The sequence below is a fragment of the Clavelina lepadiformis genome, chromosome 7 (assembly GCF_947623445.1).
Source record: "Clavelina lepadiformis chromosome 7, kaClaLepa1.1, whole genome shotgun sequence".
Taxonomy (NCBI): Eukaryota; Metazoa; Chordata; class Ascidiacea; order Aplousobranchia; family Clavelinidae; genus Clavelina; species Clavelina lepadiformis.
Window position 1 is genome coordinate 9811383 of NC_135246.1, and position 17298 is coordinate 9828680.

General features: G+C 36.4%; 3 protein-coding genes across 6 annotated transcripts; 2 read left to right on the plus strand and 1 right to left on the minus strand.

Annotated features, from left to right (window-relative positions):
* The first annotated feature begins 1864 nt into the window (after nucleotides 1–1864).
* LOC143464847 (uncharacterized) lies at nucleotides 1865–9351 on the plus strand. Of its 2 annotated transcripts, XM_076962868.1 has the most exons (13): nucleotides 1865–2257; nucleotides 2628–2773; nucleotides 3403–3636; nucleotides 3978–4132; nucleotides 4541–4618; nucleotides 4683–4835; nucleotides 4920–5152; nucleotides 5274–5364; nucleotides 5485–5694; nucleotides 5762–6123; nucleotides 6234–6538; nucleotides 6660–7681; nucleotides 7757–9351. In XM_076962868.1, the coding sequence occupies exons 1-13, from the start codon at nucleotides 2157–2159 to the stop codon at nucleotides 8513–8515; spliced, it is 3849 nt and encodes a 1282-aa protein (XP_076818983.1). In that variant the 5' UTR covers nucleotides 1865–2156; the 3' UTR covers nucleotides 8516–9351. The 2 variants fall into 2 exon arrangements, with proteins under 2 accessions (XP_076818983.1, XP_076818981.1); XM_076962866.1 differs by having other exon boundaries at nucleotides 1866–2257; nucleotides 6660–9351.
* A 150-nt stretch (nucleotides 9352–9501) lies between these two features.
* On the minus strand, nucleotides 9502–12946 carry LOC143464848 (somatostatin receptor type 2-like). The gene is made up of 10 exons (XM_076962869.1): nucleotides 12282–12946; nucleotides 11908–12070; nucleotides 11372–11543; nucleotides 11067–11210; nucleotides 10833–10927; nucleotides 10570–10708; nucleotides 10290–10382; nucleotides 9989–10180; nucleotides 9787–9864; nucleotides 9502–9635 (listed from the first exon to the last, which is right to left on the minus strand). Exons 1-10 carry the CDS (start codon nucleotides 12538–12540, stop codon nucleotides 9525–9527), a joined length of 1446 nt encoding a protein of 481 aa, XP_076818984.1. The 5' UTR covers nucleotides 12541–12946; the 3' UTR covers nucleotides 9502–9524.
* On the plus strand, nucleotides 12931–17180 carry LOC143464849 (uncharacterized). 3 transcript variants are annotated; one of them, XR_013118545.1, is made up of 4 exons: nucleotides 12931–13165; nucleotides 14965–15098; nucleotides 15386–16828; nucleotides 17108–17180. XR_013118545.1 is itself a non-coding variant. In XM_076962870.1 (3 exons), the coding sequence occupies exons 1-3, from the start codon at nucleotides 12997–12999 to the stop codon at nucleotides 15620–15622; spliced, it is 540 nt and encodes a 179-aa protein (XP_076818985.1). In that variant the 5' UTR covers nucleotides 12931–12996; the 3' UTR covers nucleotides 15623–17180. The 3 variants fall into 3 exon arrangements, 2 of the variants coding, with proteins under 2 accessions (XP_076818985.1, XP_076818986.1); XM_076962870.1 differs by having other exon boundaries at nucleotides 15386–17180; XM_076962871.1 differs by lacking the exon at nucleotides 12931–13165 and adding an exon at nucleotides 13707–14669 and having other exon boundaries at nucleotides 15386–17180.
* The last annotated feature ends 118 nt before the right edge of the window (nucleotides 17181–17298 follow it).

Genomic DNA, 17298 nt, shown 5'->3' on the forward strand with positions numbered 1-17298 from the left:
TTTACTTGTTTTACGGAATCTGTCAATGTCCGTTAAAATTCGTATGATTACCGTCCTTTTCCCCTAACCCTCATTGAAGGGGTGGAAGTGTTTTTTAAACTGTGAAGTTCCCTTCCACAATCCCAGGATCATAACCTTGCCGTATGGACATGTAATAGCCTACTTCAGCTTAAAAATTGTTAAAATTTGTGGTATAATAGGCTACATTTTATTTTGAGTTGAAAAGTAGCATAACTTATATAGGCTATCAAATCACAACCTAGATTACCTAACCTAGTAATTTAGTCCGTACTCGAAAGCATGGATAAAATCAAGGTGCAAAATGATGCGTCAGGTGCATTTTGCGATGAAGGGTAAACTAAACGCAATCCTTTAGGCCCCTTACTTGCATAGAAAAGAGAAAAGTGAAAGGGCAAAAGTGAATCTCTTTTTTTTAGAGAACATACCTTTTCCTAAAGTTCACATTTGGGTTATCCAAACACAATATTGAAAAATCTAGAAGGTGCAGTTGTCATGCTTTCAACTATGGAATTTAGCAGTGTTAGTCAGTAATGAAGTATAGTCAGCACCGTCAAATGAAAAGTAAATACATTCGCACATGAACTTTCAAATATAACTTAAAAATGTTTAATGTATGTATATATAGTGTTTTAGTGTATAAAATATAAATGAAAATATACACAGGCCTAATACGAAATACAAAAATTTCAATAAAATAAACGTAAGCTAAAATATTTAGGTTGGCCTATGTGTTAACTATTTTAAACATCTAGCGACCCGACGGCAAGATTATATAGAAACGTTGGCTGTAAGCGGGCGCTGTTGTTACACTGGTATTAAGTCTCCTTTCATTTGTATCAGTTATGCTTTACCATTAATGTAAAATTAATGCAGGTTATATACATGACTTCTTTCACAGATCTATAAATTCAAAACAGGAAATTTGTTTTATTTTTGGTTACTTCGCTTACCTCATGGATTCTTATCTCTATATAGCCTACAGTAAGTGAACATATAATCATGGTATAGTTAATTATCACTGAAATATCAATAATAACAACATTACACAATTAGCTTTATTTCAAAAATACAAAATATATTTCATGATTCAGGAAAACTATGGTTGTAGTAGGGAAAGAATATTACATAATTTAAAAGAGAACTTATTTATTTAGGCTGTTTAAAAGAAGTTAGAAGGGAAAAGTTATTAACAGTAATATTTCTATAATAAACGTTAATAATCACATAAATGCGGTAAATGCATAAGCTAAATATACAAACAAGAACTGAAATGTAAGAGTGTTATTAAGTAACCCATATTACAATGTAATTATATGTCTTCCATGGTGTTCCAGACAAGTTAATTTCAAAAATACTGCGAAATTGATATAGACTATAGGCCTACTATATTTATAAGTGTTTGCGCGTTGTCGTCTGTTTGACCTTGTTATAACACGCACAATGCTTTGTTTGTCTTGTTTTATCGCCAAACGGCTTATATAGTTTACTTTTGCCGGAACCACACTGCAAAACCACTTATAATTATAGCTTCTATACTACTATGTACATTACTGCGACATTGTTTTGTGATTACAAGAACTGCGTCAGTAAAAATGTATGTCTTTGACGTATAAGTTTAGTAATTGCGCAATGCGTTTTCCAAAAAACAGAAAAAATGCGTCACCATATATTTTAACACTGAGCGTCTGACACGGACTGGCGTAAAAATGCGTAACCAGTTCAAACTGCTTCTTTCGGGTTTCGTCAACTCAACGTGAATCCCCCACTGAAAAACCCATGTCGCCAATTGCCCTTTTTACATAAACATACGTCATCATAGTAGAAGTGTTACGTTCGACGTCACCGCGATGGTTAGATCCACGCGCTTCGCCAACACTTGAACACTCGACCAGATGGAACCAGAGCAATCAGGATTCAGAATATTCGATACAGCCATGGGTTGAAAGGGTAGGAGAGGAGAAAAGGTGCAAAACATTACATACTCCTTGCTGAGGAAAAAAATTGTAAACAACGGTCATATACTCTACCACGAGGACGAACAGACGTGTTTGTTGGGAGCAGCATATATCTATCTTATCGGTACTAAGGTCTCTCAGATGACTTGGAACTGAAGAAAAGTTACAGCATATATTAGAATGACGGTGACCTACACTCACAAGGTTGCTGATGCAAGATTGGGTGGATTTTCAAGTTTGCTCATCCGCTGGAAAGGAAGTGTTTATAAACTATTTTACAAGTAAGCAAAAGCCGGACTTGTGTTAGTTACATATTTGTTGCAAACAGTTAATCTAGTTTAACCAAGTAAAAGCAATTATGTTTCATTCTTTAAATATTGAAACTACGATAGTTTACAAAAGCATACGTAGATACACAATCGAAAAATTATTAAATCTTATAATGCGGCAAGCTTGAGTAACAAAATCGTCGTAGGATTCAAAACAACCTAGTTTGAAGATAAACACAAGCACATATTGCTTTCGTTGTCATAGTATACTAGGTCGACTGAACGATTTTAGTCGATAAATCGAAGTGCTCGGTAGCATAGCTTCCTTTGCAAATAAAAGGGCTACTCTTTTTTTAATCATTATATTTTGTTCATGTTTTAGGGAATTCGTCATATTCATCACCCTTTATTGTGTCGTATCCATGACATACAGATTTGGGATGAGCCGAAATGGAAAAGAGTATTTTGAAAAGCTCTGCTTGCAGTTTGAGCATTACACCGACCTTATACCAATCAGTTTTGTCTTAGGTATTGTAATTTGCTATGCTATCAACGTTGTATGCGTTGCTAGGTGTTTTATCGTAATTTTAGTTGTGCCGGTCTACTGGTATTGCTTTTATTCTCAGTCAAAAGTAGTGTTGTACGGTAGTTCTTGGTCTCAATTTAGGTTTATTGAACGACTTATTCACATGAGACCCACGATATTAAATATTTATTTTTCGGTTACAGCTTATTTGATCTCTATTACACTCCCTTAGATTAGCTGTTATTTCCCACCAATTATCTGCATTTAGGTTATCCCTGTATTGTTCGAACCCGACATAAATTAAACATATTTTGCACAGTGTACACTTTCCCCATTGTCTTGGGAATGATTTCATTCAAGCTAAAACACAAAGCACAGTTGTTTAATAATGTAGGCCTACTGAGTAAAGGTCACTATTCATGAAAACGTTGCGACTCTATGAAGACATATAGCCACGTTGCACATTTATTTATCTGTGCTATTTTGGTAGGAAGTCCTGCCGTTGATTCGACTGCATAAATCCTAGTTAAATTTATTTATGCTGATATATGAAAATTACTAATTACATAACAGGCAAATAATATTAAGCTTTTTTTCACAAGTACAGTGTCGCAAACATTTTACGTTTCAGGATTTTACGTCTCAATAGTAGTTGGTCGGTGGTGGTCACAGTTTGAGAATCTGCCATTTCCTGATCGTCTGATGTTGATTATCACATCTAGCGTCCACGGAGCGGATGAAAGAGGAAGATTGATCAGGCGGACTTTGCTGCGCTACTTGAACCAGGCTCAAGTCCTCACCTACCGCTGCATGTCTACCGCGGTTTACAAGCGGTTTCCGACCATGAGACATGTAATTGACGCAGGTATATGGACTAATATGGTGTTGGCTAAATAAAATAAAGCAGTGTATAACTTAGAAAGTTTTTGCAAACTTCATTTGAAACAATTTTATAAAATGCTTTTGTCGTTAAATAAATGATGTTGAACGATTCGCCTGTATAATTTTATGCGCCGTGACGACATTTGACACATGGTAAGGTAAACACTTCTATAACAATAGACGCTCAAAGGAAGCAGACGTTGCTGAAATGTTCATTTTTTAAAACAGGCCAAAACCGTCTGAACTTATATCCTTTTATCATTTCCTATTGGTATGTCAGACGTCAGCGTTTTAAAGACAATCAACACTTCTTTCGTGTCACAGGTCTCATGACTGAAAATGAATATCAAGAATACGAAAATTTCAAGACCGAAAATCTCAAATACTGGGTCCCACTTCTCTGGTTCAGTAATCTTGCGTCCAAACTACGCCAGGAAGGACGAATTTACGATGACATGACGTATAAATTAATTATGCAGGTTAGAATGCATTCCACAGGCAAGGGGTATCAACGCAATTAGGCAATCTCCTTTGTATTGTTAAAAAAAGACCTTGCGTCATTTTTATGTTGCTATAAATTATTCATTGAACTCACTGTCACCATTACCTGCGTTAAAATTTGCTTCCATAACAAAAGAGAGCGGGGCTGTAAAATTTTACTACGAACACAGTTTATATTTACTTGGCTATACATCACTGCAATGATCTTGTTTGCCACCAGTTCACCTATTTCAGTTTGTGTATTATAGATATCCACCACGCAGCTTCTGGTTAATTAATTATTAAACAAATCTTAATAAATTCGAATTTACAAATCTAACAAAGCAGGATACGCTGTAAAGCTACAGTATTATTCATTTGTCATATATGTTGCTTGATATGTTTAGGAGTTGATCGTGTTTCGCAGTGCTTGTGGGACATTGGTTGGCTACGACTGGATCAGCGTACCCTTGGTGTACACACAGGTGCGACTGACCGTGATTCAACTCTGTGTGGCGCAATATACTGTATTGTTCACTTTTCTCGCAGGTGGTTACGGTTGCCGTTTACATGTATTTCGTGTCTACTTTGCTTAGTAGGCAGTATCTAGATCCTTCGAGCGGTATTGATGGTCACAAGGTCGATTTGTATGTTCCTATATTTACAATCTGCCAGTTTTTTTTCTATATGGGATGGCTGAAGGTATAATCAAAACAGATAAACACGTTTGCACTGTGTAAAAAGCGGATGAACTCTGTTAAATGCAGTTGTTAAAATGTTTTAAAGGTGGCAGAACAACTCATTAACCCTTTTGGAGAAGATGATGACGATTTTGAAGTGAATTGGTGCATCGACAGAAACCACGAAATTGCCATGATAGTTGCCGACAAGATGTACGCAAAACATCCAAAGCTTGAAAAAGACAAGCACTGGAATGTGACAAATCCCGACATCCCTTACACAGCGGCCTCCGTTAACCATAAAGTCAGCCCGTTTATGGGCTCCACGTTTGACATGAGGTGAGCAAAGCAAGTTGTTCATTACATCAAGATAGGGTGCTATCGATTTTATGGTGAACTATTATTCTGGCAGTGGTAAATGATGTACTAAGAAGAGTTAACACCTAAAATGTTATTGCAGAGTGGACAAAGATGAAATGAAGATCATTGAAAATCTTTTTTCCAATGAACCTAAAACGCACCCTGTTTCTGATAAATCAGCTGATATTTTGGTAAATTATACTACTGTTTTAGCTTCTGTTTTCATAAATAGATAAAAGCAACTAAATTAATTATTTATATGTACTAGTATATAGTTATGTTATTTCATGACTCAATTTTACGACAAACAGAGCAATGGAAAACAAACTCCTAATCTAGTTCAGACGAGTAATCAAAAGAAAGCTCCTAAATCTTTGAAAACATTTATGGCTCCTTCTCTTAACCTCCCTGGTTACCAATACAACAACGAAACAAACAAGCTCATTGTGTCATCTAACGACCACGACCACGACCACGTCACCACAGAAGTTAGCGGGGATGAAGATGACATGTCTTTAGCTGTGAGTTGTTTTGGTAAAGATATAAGCTTGCAATGGCTTGGTGACTTACGATGTTAATTTATGATAGGATTTATCTGACCAGTCTCAGCACGATGGGGATATAAGCGTTACGTCAGACAGTGATGACGACACACTAATCAGTAATCAACCGAATAAAGACGTTACTGACGATGACTTGCTATCTACTAATAAAAGTTATTCGGAAATGCAAGAAACAAAACTTAAAATCGAGAAAAAGCAAAAAAAAGCTGATGTTAAACAAGATATTTTCTTCAGTTCTATTCCGTCCGGCACTTTTGCATTGTCGTCTAATAGTTTCTTACAAAATTCTAAGTCTCACAAACTAAGTGGTAAGGAAACTAGCTATGACAAAAACGAAGAAAGACGAAACGCAGAGAAAAGAGGCGTTCTTTTATCCAACAGACGAAGGTAAGATATAAATTAATGTTTTGGCACTGCTAGACAAAATTTAATTAAATGCCCTCATTTGATTTGAAACTCTGCATTTCTGGAAATTTTCACACTTATGTGACGTCTAGGAGGACGCGAGGAGCTTTACCACCTCGTAAACGTGCAAGAAGAACAGCGGGTGATGGTGGTGTCTGGTTGAAATGGCAAAAGAAGCGTCTACAAAACGGTTCCGCAGTGGGGTCACCAGATACCGGTTCAATGTTTAGCGAAACGGACGTTGGATCGGGGGCATTCTTTGACTCACCTTTTGGGTCATTTTTGTCTTGTTCTGCTTCCATTCCATCTCCAAAGCCACTTCGGTTTGCTTTCAGGACTAGAAGGAATACTTATGGAGATAACACGTCGTTGACATCGTCATTGCCGAGTCCTTCCGGTAAGTGGATTTAGATATAAATAGCAAACAAGTTCGAGCTTTTTTATAGGATACTTATCACGGATGAAAAATTTTGAATATATTTAATATAAACTTTTAAAATATATATTTGGTATTACAGGAACTGAAGGAATTGCAACCGACACAATGTCCACACCTGGTTTTGCTTCTGATTATTTCAATCGATTGAACAGTAACGTTGACTCTAGTCGTGCAGAAAACTCTACTTGCAATTCTCCCACCCATAATCAGCCTCCATTGCCTTTTAATCCTTATATTTCTTCTTCTGTAAAAGAAGATTTTATTCGGCCATATACAGAAGACATAAGGAAACGCCTTCAAATTGTTCCAGCATCTTCTCCGGTGCCCAAATCTCCTCGTGGTACGTTTTGGAACAGGAAGTCTTCGTCTGGATCAGACAACCATAAAATAAATTTGCTCTTATCAGCTGAAACTCAACCGAAGACAAGTTCTGTAAGCGGAGCAAAATCCTCTTCAGAGGTTACATTTCAAGGAACCAAGGCCCACAATCGCTTCTTCAAGTCGAAAGATGTTAGTACAGGGAAGCAATCCAGGGACAGCACTTCCAGTAACAGCAAACGCAATGGCAATGGATTATCAAAACCTACCGGTGAAGAAGCAGCACAATTTAATGCAAGAACTCAAAATAAGCCCGCAAGCAATACGATAACTATTCAGCAGTCCTCTGACCACCTGTTAAAAGATTGCAATAACAACCTCAACATGAACCAAGAACCTTGGTTGAGCGTTTCTCTGAACACACCGAGAAAGCCAAGTAACAGGTGGTGGAATGCTTTTAAAATGTGGACTGCCAAAAGAAAGGGAACTAAGTTTAAGAGCATGGAACCACTCATGCCAAATTGTCAACTCAATCTATTGCCCACCATAGAGTCCGAAGGTAATTTTTCAAAAACTGATTTCAAAGAATTTGCATTTGACGATTTAAAAACTGATGAGATGCGGAATAGTTTAACATCAGACGGTAGTCAAATATGTATAGAAGTTTCTCAACACAAAAAACCACCATATTCTGATGAAGGTTTTAGTCTGAAACACCTGGAAGAGGAAAGAATTCTTTCTCAAACCGAAGAAGGTTTTGGCGATCGATCGCAAGACGCTTCGGTAGTAAAAGATCACAGTAAAACTCAATCTGTTCAATGGGTTAACGAAGGGGTTGAACAAAATTTTTCTTTTCAGCTTGTTGAGAGACCATCTACATTACTTGTCAAATGTGTGACCGATGAAAATATTAACCTTGCCGCTCCCGAACCGACCGTTACTGAAAACCACAAAGAACATCATCAAAGACTCACAGCAATTACAAATTCAACAGAGCCGGAAGACCCGTTAGACCATAGTAGCAAAATTTCACCCGATCAGGCATCAAACATTTCACCTCAGTTGCTCCTAAGATGCAGTAACAGTTTTCCTACTGGATTGTTAACAGACACTGAAGATGGGAACGATGCAAATAAGGAAGAAGATATTAACGGCACTTTAGAATCTGCTAGAACCTTAAAACATTCTAACGAACTGCTTAGCAGAAGCTGCTCAATACAAGCTAACGTTTCCGAAAGCAAGAGCATTTCCGGTGAAGAAAGTTGGAAGTCATGCTCTAAAACTATACCCTCATCCATTGAGATCAGTAAGCATGATGAAGAAGAGCTAATCCATCATGCATCTTCCAGCGATCTGGATGATGTCTGTACTGAAAGTATTGTTATACCACATGCCCCCAGCATCCAGCAAAATATTGTGTCACCCGAGAAAGACAACGAAGTAGGAATAGAGATGATTCCTGAAGCGAAAAGTAATAGAGGCGATGTCAATGTTGAAATGAAACCATTTCCAAGCCATGACAGAATGGGCGAATCCAAGGACAGGGAAACACAAAAATTAAATTTTACCAACAAAGGCTTAACCTCCACATTAGAAGCCATTCCGGAAATTTTGTAAAACCGCCAAGAAGTTATGTTTTTGATATTGTCTCATATACAGTATGTTGAATTCTTAATGTGTACATGTGCAATAAGCTTGTCATCATTCACAAAATATATACCGTGTCCAAAATAGCAAACTTATCGCAAGGTCAATGGTGTTGCTGATACGTAAAAAACATAAAGGATTTATTTTTTATGATGTAGGCTGCATATACGATTTATTATTGACCTGTAAACTACTTTGTGTCTCAACTTGTTTTCAAGTTATCCAATAACGTTGTTTGTTAAATGCCTTTTTACAAAATTTCCTAATAGTGCCATGAACATGCAATATTTTTCACAGAATGTTCCGATACCTTTGTTCATATTCTCTTTTATTCTTTTACATGTTGACTATTCATCCTTTCTGCTAAATTGGTTTCATGAAATGTTGTTTTCTATTGTGTATGGTTTATGACGTTTATGGTGTCTTAGTGACTTTAAAAAGTATGCTTTGGTTTTGCTTAAGTTACCGGTATGTTAATTGTCTTAAAAGACCGTTTTTCACTATGGCTCAACCTGAATGCATTTAAAGCAAGTCCGGGAGTATAGCGCATTTGGAATACTTCGTGTTTACTGATTGCCTTATCACGACCTCTTGCGTGTCTTTATATAGAATTCACGGGTTTGCTACTTCCCTTTATTGAGAAGTAATTCGGCGAAATAATTAATCCGAAGCCTAATTCCCACGATCGATTACCTGGAGATGAATCACTCTTTTACATCGAAAAAGGTCATACGTTGTCGTTATAAGGTCATTATGTTTTTTTTATTCGTACATTGTTTTCAAATAAAGGATATATGCATACTATAGCACTTGACGTTAGGTGAATGTATGCGAAGATGAATCAACTTGTAAAAATACTATACATTACATATAATGCAGAAAAGCTTTGGTTTTCCTCGAAAACGTATCTTAATCTTCTTCCCAATTTACAAGCTGAGAAAGCTGCGGACAAGAAGTTACAGAGCTTCAGAACATTTTCTTACGGGTCAAGAACTTCTGACTGGTCTAAAAGATCAGTGTTGTCCAGTGTGGTGGTGGCAAACACTGCATCGCCATTCTTCTGTTCGTTACCTCCTTGAGCATTCAGCCCCTGTGCGAAAACGCCATTTGATTACATAACATTTTAGTCTTGTCTTTAATTTATAAATTAGATGATATTAACCTCGTGTCTTACGCTTGAGCCTATATCTTTAAAATCATATATAAACGTATAAGCTTATCTTTTAAATTATGATTTTAACCTCATCTGTTGAGTTGACGGACAGATTTCCACGGGCAGATAATCTCTTAAACCAGGAAGCAGAATGTTGCAGTCGTTCCTGTAAAAGCACAAGCGTTGCCATAAAATTAAACAAAAATATTTCAAATTGCATCGACATGGAATATCAAAAGACAAAGGTCAAACCAAAACGCCAGTGTACGTTCGACAACTTTGAAAGTTACCTTAAAGTTGAAGAGAAAGAAAGAATTAAGGATCGGGTTGATAGCGCTGTTAAAAAAGGCTAAGCAAAAAGTGATGTCCTGAACAAGGGAACAGGTTTCCATGTCGTCCACATTAACTCCTTTTATTTGAGCCAGGTGCCACGTGTGATACGGTAACCAACAAATTGCAAAGGCAAAGACCAGAAGCGGAATCTGGAGAAGTTTAGCAAACAAAACATCGTCTGAGTGAGTTTTTTAAGTTTTTCTCCAACATCAATACAACGACATGCCAAAGTGTAACGTCTAGCCAACTTATACTTACTAAAACACCCATGATAACTCTTGCTCGACTACTGATAGCTTTCATTTGTTTCCGCACTATTTTATTGCTCTCTCTTCTTGCGTTTCGTTCATCCTGTAAACATCGCTCTTTTAAATTCAATTGCAATTAACTAAAACGAAAATTTTAGTTTAGCAAAAGCGATTCCACTGGAGACAAAAGAATAATAAATAAACAAAAAGTTCACTTTCAGTTTTTCACAGAACCTACGAAAACAATTTGACGACACCTATATCAGTACGAGTAACAAGTGCGAACTTACTTCACTGGGTGCTAAATCATCGCCCACAGTTTTGTCTAGGCTTGGTTGCCCAACTTCATAATTTGTGGAAACAACAGATGCTTTTAGCATGACAATTTTAAAGTAGCTTACGCTAATTATCACAAACGGTATGACAAACCTATAAAAAACATTTGCTTTAAAATAAAAACGCTACAGATGTTATAATATATTGTATAAGTAAAGAGAAGCTACCAGTTGATATTATAGAAAGTAACTCTATGTAGTCTACTTTGTAAGCCTACCCAATGATAAAGTTGCAAACCAGCCAGATGTGCAAGCTTTGGACAGGTGGCTGGAAACACTTTGAAAAGTATGCGTCATAAGAGTACAAACTCTCCTGTAATATTTTTATAACATATGAAATAAAATATAACAAATTAGTCCTGGGAGCTTGCCGTGTTTTAAGCCTAAACCTGTGCACACTTTCTTTGAAACAACTGTAAGTTACAATTGAAGGTTTGGTGTATTGAACAAACCTGGTAAAGGGATTCTTGTAGAGCGGTTTCTTCCAAACTATCTAAATCGTAATATTCATCCAATTCGAAATATTCAAACAGGTTCTCCAAACACGGCATGGACTCATAATCTTCGAAAGTTAAGCTTGCCAAACTTGACGAATTCTAAATCAAGCAGCAGGATGTCACCTTTTGTAATTACGTTTCCGCCTAAATATAGGCCACTCAAAACAGAAAATACATTAAAAATAGAATTGCTAAATATATCTTGTTTGTTTTAAGTTAAATATAGTAAATGCAGGAAACAATCCTGACAAATCACCAACCTTGTCGACCGGAAATTCGATGTTGCAGTACCCATGAAAGTCAATTTGAGCAAACACCATGATTGGGACAACCAGGACAAGTGATATAAACCAAAGGCTGGCTGAAGCAATCCAAAGATTCTTTCGTGCTCGTTTCCGATTGTAAGTTACAGGGTGGCATACTATGGAAAATCTGGCACAGAAAGTAAACAACATAATTAGATGCACTTTTATATGAACCATATGCCATGGCGTCTTTTATTTCTTTTAGTATGTTAAATTGCTGTTACATAGTAACTGCTTAAGGCGGAACTACAGATGGGTCTATTTCTTTTTGAGCACGATTTGCGAAGCGCAAATTAAGTAATTTTTTCTGTATTGAATTGGAACTCTAAAGTCTTCGATCATAGATTCGGACTTTTATAATTGAGTATAATGTTTTATTTTTGTGGTTGAACTTTGCCTCAAAGCATCAGGTGAAAAGTCTGCTCATAATCGTCCTTAAAGGGGGCTCTTCAACCTCCGTTTGTCGTGTATACTGACAAAATAGCATTTACCTGTCAACAGCCATAGCCGTAATAAAAAACACCGACGCGTAGTAACTGAGAAATTTGATAGATTCTTCCAGTTTGCAAACAAAGGTTCCAAAAGGCCAACTTTCATGGAGACGATGAACAATCGCAAATGGTAAAGTTAAGAGCAGCAAAGTATCTGCGACGGCTGATGAAAGAATGCATTAGACAATTGTTGTAAGAGAGCAGTTTTACAACAAGAAACGTTTCAGAAAATAAAATACGAAAACCGTCCGGACTGCCTGTATAAGAAACTACGTTGTGAATGAAGCGTATCTATATTTTGTAAAAGCAAGTTACCGCTGGAACATTCTCAAAATTAGGAGTAATGTAATACGAAGATCTTTAAAATTACTTGCCCAGATTGATGATGAGGATTGTCGACGGTGCGCGAAAAGTGACACCTCGCTTTTCACCAAGCAAGAGCGATATCAGCAAAAAGGCGTTTGCCAGTAATCCCACAATGCAAATGAAGCCGAAAGCTGCGCTCACTATTTGCTGTCGATAGTTCTTGGGTTCGACCTGAACGTCCTCCAGACTGAGCAAGTAATCCCAAGTCGTGCAATTTGTTTTCTGCAATTCACTCAAGAGCTCCGAATGTAGTGTTGTGTTGCTCATGTTAAGATTTGAGGTGCAAATAAATTTACCAGCAAAATCTATTTTTGGTCCACAAAACTCGCAAACTAGCTTAAAAACATAAAGTTTTAATTCTATAGTAAACTAGATTGGAATATCAAAACGTTTATGTCCGATTGTAAGAAACAGTGCCCGAATTCTCACTGAAACGATTTTTTATCACATAAAAACATAGGATTATTTTAAAGCGTATGAGTAAACTTGCAATTGCACAAGACAGTGTTTTTAATTGGAATAGTTCATTAAAAATAATTAATCATTAAGCTATAAATTACAAGGTCGCATAAACGTCCATTAGACAAAAGCGAAATGCAACTTTCTTTAATTTCAACTTAGTATAACCAGCAGCTCTTCAGCAAACGATAAAGGACGTGTTGAACATGAAAACACAAAGTTTGAAATGATCTAATAGGACAGGTTGTGTACATTAGCTAATTCATGCATCATATACCAGATGTTTTCTGCAAACTACAATGCGACCAAAGCATAGCAACTTGCCAATCGCGCTTTGCTTTCGTTAGTGAACGACTGCGAAAACTGTTAAAAATTTGCAAAAAGCACATAACAAGCTACTGCACAATGACTCTGCAAAAATTCGCAACTTCAGGTATGTTTTATTTAAACTAATATTTTGTATACTTCGTCGTACCAGTAACAATTGAACTGCGTGTCTCGATGCCTCACCTGTCTTCCTGCATCTTTACAACCTATCCGTTTCAATTGCCGTAACCGAAAATAGATTGTAGACTACCCTACATTTATGTCATAGAGCGGTTTCTGATCTAAATAATATTATTATTTTTCTTTAGTTTGAAAACATTTCTCGTGTTAAAAGAGTTCTTTGTCTATAAACGACTCTGATTTAAAGCACACAGAGGCTTAAAAGGATTATCACTCTTGGTGTTTGCTAATCTTGCCGGTATGAGGGTCGGAATCTAAGACTTTGATATTTTTTCTGCTATTTTTTATTTTGCTTCAGCATTCTGAAGTAGGCTTTTACTTTTCCTGCAATGATCTAGGGATATAATTTCGGAAAGAACTTAATCAAAACAACCCCGCCGCGTATTTCTGATTTAGCTTGGTTGTAAAGTGGGAAGTCGTCGGCTCGTTGGTGGTGCCCAATGCTTTGTCTTTTTATTGCTTCTTGACCAAAGTTGCATGCGTATGGGAAGTGTTCAGAAGCCAACCGTTCATTAATTCCGAACGTGACATTTAACGAATGTCGCCTTCGCAGCGGAGGTATTTTAAAATCCTTTTTTAGATTTTAATTGCTGAAAACATTACCTATTTGCCCGACTCTTGTTTAAAAGAAACATCTTCTGGGAGCCAAAAATATCTGCCATGTTCAAGCTATGCACAAGTGTCGTTATTTGACTTATAACTTTATTGTTTGTTGACTTCTTCCCAGACAAGCAGCACAATATCGTTTAAAAGCGGAAGGCAGCCTGAGTGGTTTTTCACATCCCGTTTGCTGTCTCGATTTTTGCCAACACCTCCACTACAGGGAAATGCTCGGAGTAAAATTACAAAAATATCTATAGGCCTACGTTTAGATGAGATAAAATTTATAAAACGAATCGTTTATAGTTACGCCATGCAATTTGATCTTTCTGTAAATTGCATTTTATTTATACAAACATCACCGGATTCTGCAAAACCCATACGACTTCATTTGAACTCCTAATCTTAGGCTTAGGAAACAGACATTCATGTTTTCAAATTACAGTTATATGAATCAATTAAAATTTAATGAGAGTATTTGTTTTTTTGCTGTGACTAGTTTAAAGAAATGCTGATCTGTCGCTTGGGCCATATTTAGGCTACATAATGTAGATCGATAAATCGAATTGACTGGTAACAATACATCAAGTGACAGATGGCGGAAACAAAGCCTTAAATCGTATTGTCGTTTCCACCTACCTCTAAATAAGGAAATAAATAAAGATCTTTTTCAAATATTGTTTTTTAAGGCCAACTGGATCAAAAAAATTCAATCGTACAACAGAGATTTTCACCATATACGTGTACAATCATATCAGCTAGGGTCGCCATGCAAACAGCACTACTTAGGATTTTTGTCTTAATGGTAATTTTTCGTTTGAGCATTCCAGGTATACCAAATGAATGAGTAACCGCAGTGTTTATTTAAATGAGAACTTATTAGCAAGTAGTAGTCGTTTCCCACGCTTTTCTTTTGTTGATAAACTGCTGAAATGGCAAAATTGACGTATTAAACGCTCGGAGTTGACGCAGTGGTATTGCTGCCATATGCGTCATCAGTCGTAGCCTATATTTATAAAAGTTTTGCCCAAAATGTTGTGCAGATAAATATGCGATTGAGGTATTTGCCAACGTGCATATGAATACTCATGTGAATGTAAATTCAGCTTTACCATGTATGTGAAGGTTTCGCTCGGGGAAATCTTACCTGCTACGATTGTTTATACTACAGCAAAGACCACTACTATGTTGATGACTGCCAGATTATTGCCGATGACAGTCTTCTGGCGACTTGCAGTTCTCAAACGCGTTTCTGCAAGGTAGTAAGTTCAAGTTTATGGCCACATGATTTCATAGGATGACCAAAAAAGTCATGCTTGATGGCTTGGAACCATTTAGATAAACACAAAACTTTAGTTTTAAGTTTGCATGCTCGGGAATACATGTTTAATAGATGCTTTTGGGCTCTTTTTATTTTGTAACACTGTTCAGTTCAATAATGTTTAATTTTATTTTTCTTTCACGCAAGTTCAGTTTAGTGTATTAAGCCTAGGTCTGTTGCACTATCTTGTTAACGTACTTAGATAAGTTAATTACCATATTTTAGGTGGAAAGAACCATGACGCAAGGCATCACTATTAAGCTGGATCGTTCTTGTGCCATCACTTGTCTTCGCGGCTGTCGATGGCGTTGGCTTGGACTTATGCAAGAAGTCTGCTCTTCCTGTTGTACAGCTGACGCATGCAACACTGACAACAAATCTGAGCCAAGTATTCTTTGTTTTTGGGTCAGGATCTGGTCGTTTGTGGCTTGGTTGCTTGCAAGATACCTTCCAAACACATAAACTTATATTATGAAATGTTTATCCGCACAATTTTAATTATAATCGATATCTCTATATTTTATTGCCAAGTCTCAGTAAGTAATACGCCATTATATTGGTTATACTGAATACGCCAGTGGTTTCGTTATTCCTGAATGCACTCAAATTTTGTAAGAAACTTGGAGTTGAAGCTTTTAGTTCGTCAACCGTTATGTTTGTAAGTTTGGGCACAATTTTATGCACTTATTTTTGATAAGGAACTGCAGAGCCTTCTTTCCGGAAAACTAAGAAACTTCAGTATTTGGCCAACTCAAAATTTACCCTTTTTGCACAATCGACTGTTTGTTAAGGTGGTTTTAAATACGACATGTGTAAAATTTTATAACGCTATTCAAAAATATGCAGTAAACTCCAAATCTGTTATTTTCTCAAGTGAAAAGAACTAATTTGACCTTTGCTCCGAAAACTTTGGTTTAAAAAAGTTCATGTTTTGATAAATTAAACAAAAAAATTTTCAAGAAACTTCAGTCACAAAATTTGTGAACAGTGATTAAGAAACTAAAGGCCAAGTCATTACAATCACTTACCCAAGATTTCTTATACAAAAATGTTGTATATGTTTTCTAATTTATCTAGATGCAAACTTAGCTCATATATCAAGTCTTGTGTTACTATAAAACGAATTGCCGTGTTCAGTTTTGAGAACAACGGAATTGAAGTTTACTACTAATTTTTAAATATAGTCATCAATTTTATGCATGTGCTGGTGTTAATAAATTAAAGATGACGCAACTATTACCATGCTTGTCTCAAGCGCCAGTTATCAAACATGTTTATTTCCACCAGCTCATGTGTTACATCGTAAATTATCAATATTTTTTGTCAAATTTGGCTTGTGTGTTATCGTGTGTCTTTTATCGCTTGGTTGCGCTCGTGGTTAATGTCGTGCTGCAAATCGTATTGTACCGTGTAGCCTTTTGAAAATTCTATATTGAGCCTTCATTTAAGCTGGAGTTGATGCCAAGCAGGTATTTTTTTAGATTTTGTGAAGCTAATCTGTTAACCAACAACGACCTGGTATTTAGTGCATTTAATCATTTATATGTATATCTTATCTTATAGATGCACTGCAGAAAGTTTTAAGCTATCATGTGATAATATTGGATTAAGGACTACGTTACACTTTTATTGGATTTAAGTTATATGCTGTTGTAAAATTACATTTCGGTGAGTTTTTTGTGCATATATCTTGCAATGATATTATTATTACCTTTTTTGGGTGTTTGTTAACTTCTTAACGGTCAATATTCTTTCTAAACCTATTCATTTTCACATTTGTGTACTGTATATAGTTACTCCGAAGAACATCGGCCATTGTTAGAATTTAATCGTACCTGGTCCGAAAAACATTGGATATTTATTTGTGCGTTTGCTACATATGTTACCGGCTGTGTTTGGTATACGCTTTGGTGTGCCTTTTCTGCGTTTTCATACGTTTTGTTTTAGTTTGTAGAAAACCATGCACTCGTGCAGTTTGTACTGAAAGACGTACCACCAAAATACAGTGCCGCTTACACGATCTGCTACAAGTGATTCTGGAGAGTAAACCTTAGGTCTAAGTTACATGTTCACATGTTACCTAAAGTTACAAATAGAAAAACTAAAACTAAAACTAGAACTAGGCTCTAGTTTCGACA